At 36.7% G+C, this 3,080-nt stretch overlaps 1 protein-coding gene across 1 annotated transcript; it reads left to right on the plus strand.

The window, feature by feature from the left end:
- Window positions 1-2,614, plus strand: LOC134741685 (engulfment and cell motility protein 1). Its single transcript, XM_063674563.1, has one exon. The coding sequence runs from the start codon at window positions 106-108 to the stop codon at window positions 2,317-2,319; it is 2,214 nt and encodes a 737-aa protein (XP_063530633.1). The 5' UTR covers window positions 1-105; the 3' UTR covers window positions 2,320-2,614.
- The last annotated feature ends 466 nt before the right edge of the window (window positions 2,615-3,080 follow it).

Here is a 3,080-nt window from a genome sequence, read left to right on the forward strand (position 1 = left end):
TCTATTTCGTATTGCCTTATTTAATGGGAGGGACAACGGGGTGTGAGAATTTGAGCATCTCAAATACTCATTTCGTGTATTGTGTACGTGACAAATTATAAATAAATGTCTACTAAGCCATTGAAGATGCCTGCAGCGACGAGGGATTCGACTATACTTAAGATTGCGGTGGAAATGCTAAATGCTCCCGATAAGGTTCCTCAGTTGATAGAATTCGACCAAAGCCAACCCTTATCAAGCATTATTCAGCTCCTCTGCAAGCCGTGGGGTCTCCCAGATCCCGATAACTATGCGTTGCAGTTCTCGGAGAGCAACAACCAGAACTACATCACCGAGAAGAATCGCAATGAGATCAAGAACGGGTCCGTGCTACGTTTGGAGCAGTCGCCAGCGAAAACTGTGCAGGAGATACTGTATAAAATTAACAATGGAAATGAAATCGAGCAAGGTAATGCTCTCACTAAACTCTCTAGCCTAAGCAGTGACCTCACTTTCGCGCTTGAATTCATTAACAAAAAGGGTTTGACCTTAATAATTTGTAATATTGAATCTGGAAAATTCAAAGGTACTTGTCTGAAGCATGCTCTAGTTACTTTTGTTGAGCTTATGGACCATGGTATCATTTCCTGGGATATACTGGAGAATCAGTTCATTAATAAAGTGGCAAGTTTTGTCAGTAACCAAAGCACAGCCCAAGATCCTAAAGTCATTCAGTCCTGCTTGTCTATTCTCGAGAATATTGTTCTCAACAGCTCAGGAAAGAATTCCCAGGTTGAAAAAGAAATAACCATTCCAAGTTTGATCTCCCAATTGCAAAATCCTAATCAAGATGAAGTTAAAGTTATTCAACAAAATACTATTGCTCTCATCAATGCTATATTGGCCAAAGCTGATCTAACTAAAAGAAAAACTATTGCTGCAACATTGTCATCAAAACAGGTCCGTAATGTAATTTATGACAATTTGGTTGGTGTATTGGCCGTTCAAGCACAAGATACAGAGCTGGCGCACCAGCTGTATGTGCTACAGACACTTTTACTTGGCCTGCTTGAACCCAAAATGAGACAGAGAGCTGATTCACAAGAGCAGGAATCACAGGAAAAGATAAAAGAGCTAAGGAAAATTGCATTTGAAAATGATAACAATTTCAACATAGAAGTTACAACAAGACGTCAGCTTGGTAGCTTCTCAAAAGACTTTAAGAAACTTGGGTTTAAATGTGAGATTGATCCAATAAAAGATTTTAATGAAACACCTCCTGGTATGTTGGCCTTGGACTGTATGCTGTATTTTGCAAGAAACTATCCCGAAGACTACACAAAGATTGTTTTAGAAAACAGCTGCAGAGCTGATGAACATGAATGTCCATTTGGTAAAACTAGTGTAGAACTTGTGAAGCAGCTGTGTGACATATTGCACATTGGAGAGCCACCAAGTGAGCAGGGCCAAACATACCACCCTATGTTCTTTACCCATGACCATCCTTTTGAGGAACTATTCTGTATTTGCATAGTCCTTCTTAACAAAACATGGAAGGAGATGAGAGCAACCTCAGAGGACTTTGTAAAAGTGTCCAGTGTTGTGAGAGAACAGATAAGCAGGGCACTGGCAGTCTCGCCTAAAGGTTTTGACAAGTTTCGTCAGAAGGTTAACCAACTGACCTATGCAGAGATCACACAGATTTGGCAGACTGAGAGAACTAATAGAGAAGTTTGGGAGTCACATGCTAGACCTATTGTTGAGCTGAAAGAAAAAATAACCCCAGAAATTATTGATCTGATCCAACAGCAAAGATTGGGGGTACTAGTAGGTGGGACTAGATTCAAAAAGTATTCATCAAGAGGGCAGAGGGTTAAGGATAAATTTTGGTATGTCCGACTGTCCCCTAACCATAAAGTTCTCCATCATGGAGATTGTGATGAAAAAAGCACACCAAGTTTAGAAGAGCTTGGTAACAAACTGTCAGTAGCAGACATAAAGAGTGTCGTAACAGGAAAAGATTGCCCACACATGAAAGATTTACGAGGCAGAAAAATAAACCCAAGCTTGGCTTTCTCCCTGATACTCAAATCTGCTGAAGTGACTTCTTTAGACTTTGTGGCCCCAGATGAGCAGATATTTGACTATTGGACAGATGGTGTTAATGCTCTACTAAAGGAAAAGATGACAAGTAAATCATATGAAAATGATCTTGAAACTTTGTTGTCAATGGATATAAAAGTGCGTCTACTCGATGCAGAGGGCATTGACATCCCACAGGACCCTCCACAGATACCTGATGAACCTGAAGATTACGACTTTTACTATGATAATAATTAAACGTTTCCATTTTATTCATAAGATGATTTTCCAGATTAAAATATTACTTCCATGTGTATCAAAAATTATTATTAAGTATTAGTAGTTGAATAAGTTTTAAGCAAGATATTTATTAATTTTTAATTAATTTAAGAAAATGTTTCCATTTATTCTGACTGAATTTTATCAGCACTTCCACTTAATAATATAACAGTGGCCATATTCCATATTATATTTTATATACCAAAGATCAGGTCTAAAGAACAAGAAAATATATTTTAAAATGTGTGTGTACAAATAAATGTTTTCCTAGACATTCTTGTAGTTTATTTTTCTGGTAAGTAGAATCCTAGTAGTAGTAGTGTAGTTTATTTGCTATATTAGATACTTAGCTTAGTAGTTTGGCATGGCATGATTGATATATATTATACTCGATGACCCGGCGAACTTTGTTTCACCTATATCAATTTTTTTTCGTCTTAATTTTTTCTTTCATAAGAACCTTCTCCTTACAATAACAAACACAACAAAAAAAGAATTAGCGAATTTGGTCCACCCGTTCACGCGTGATGTCGTGACCAAGTGAAATAGGGATTGATTTTTATAGTTTTTTTGGCATGTATTTAACAGATCACCAGATTTAGTAAAATTTAACACCAAATAATTCGTTTTTACTACCAAAAATAATGAAAATAAGAACTATTTAATGAGAAATGATTCCCAAATTTGTACAATATTTTTATCCTTTTAAAACAAATAACACCAAAATAATCATTTTTAAC

Source organism: Cydia strobilella, chromosome 1 (genome assembly GCF_947568885.1).
Source record: "Cydia strobilella chromosome 1, ilCydStro3.1, whole genome shotgun sequence".
Lineage (NCBI taxonomy): Eukaryota > Metazoa > Arthropoda > Insecta > Lepidoptera > Tortricidae > Cydia > Cydia strobilella.

Coding starts and splice junctions, on each gene's coding strand:
- LOC134741685 (XM_063674563.1), top strand. CDS start 106: ATGTCTACTAAGCCATTGAAGATGCCTGCAGCGACGAGGGATTCGACT.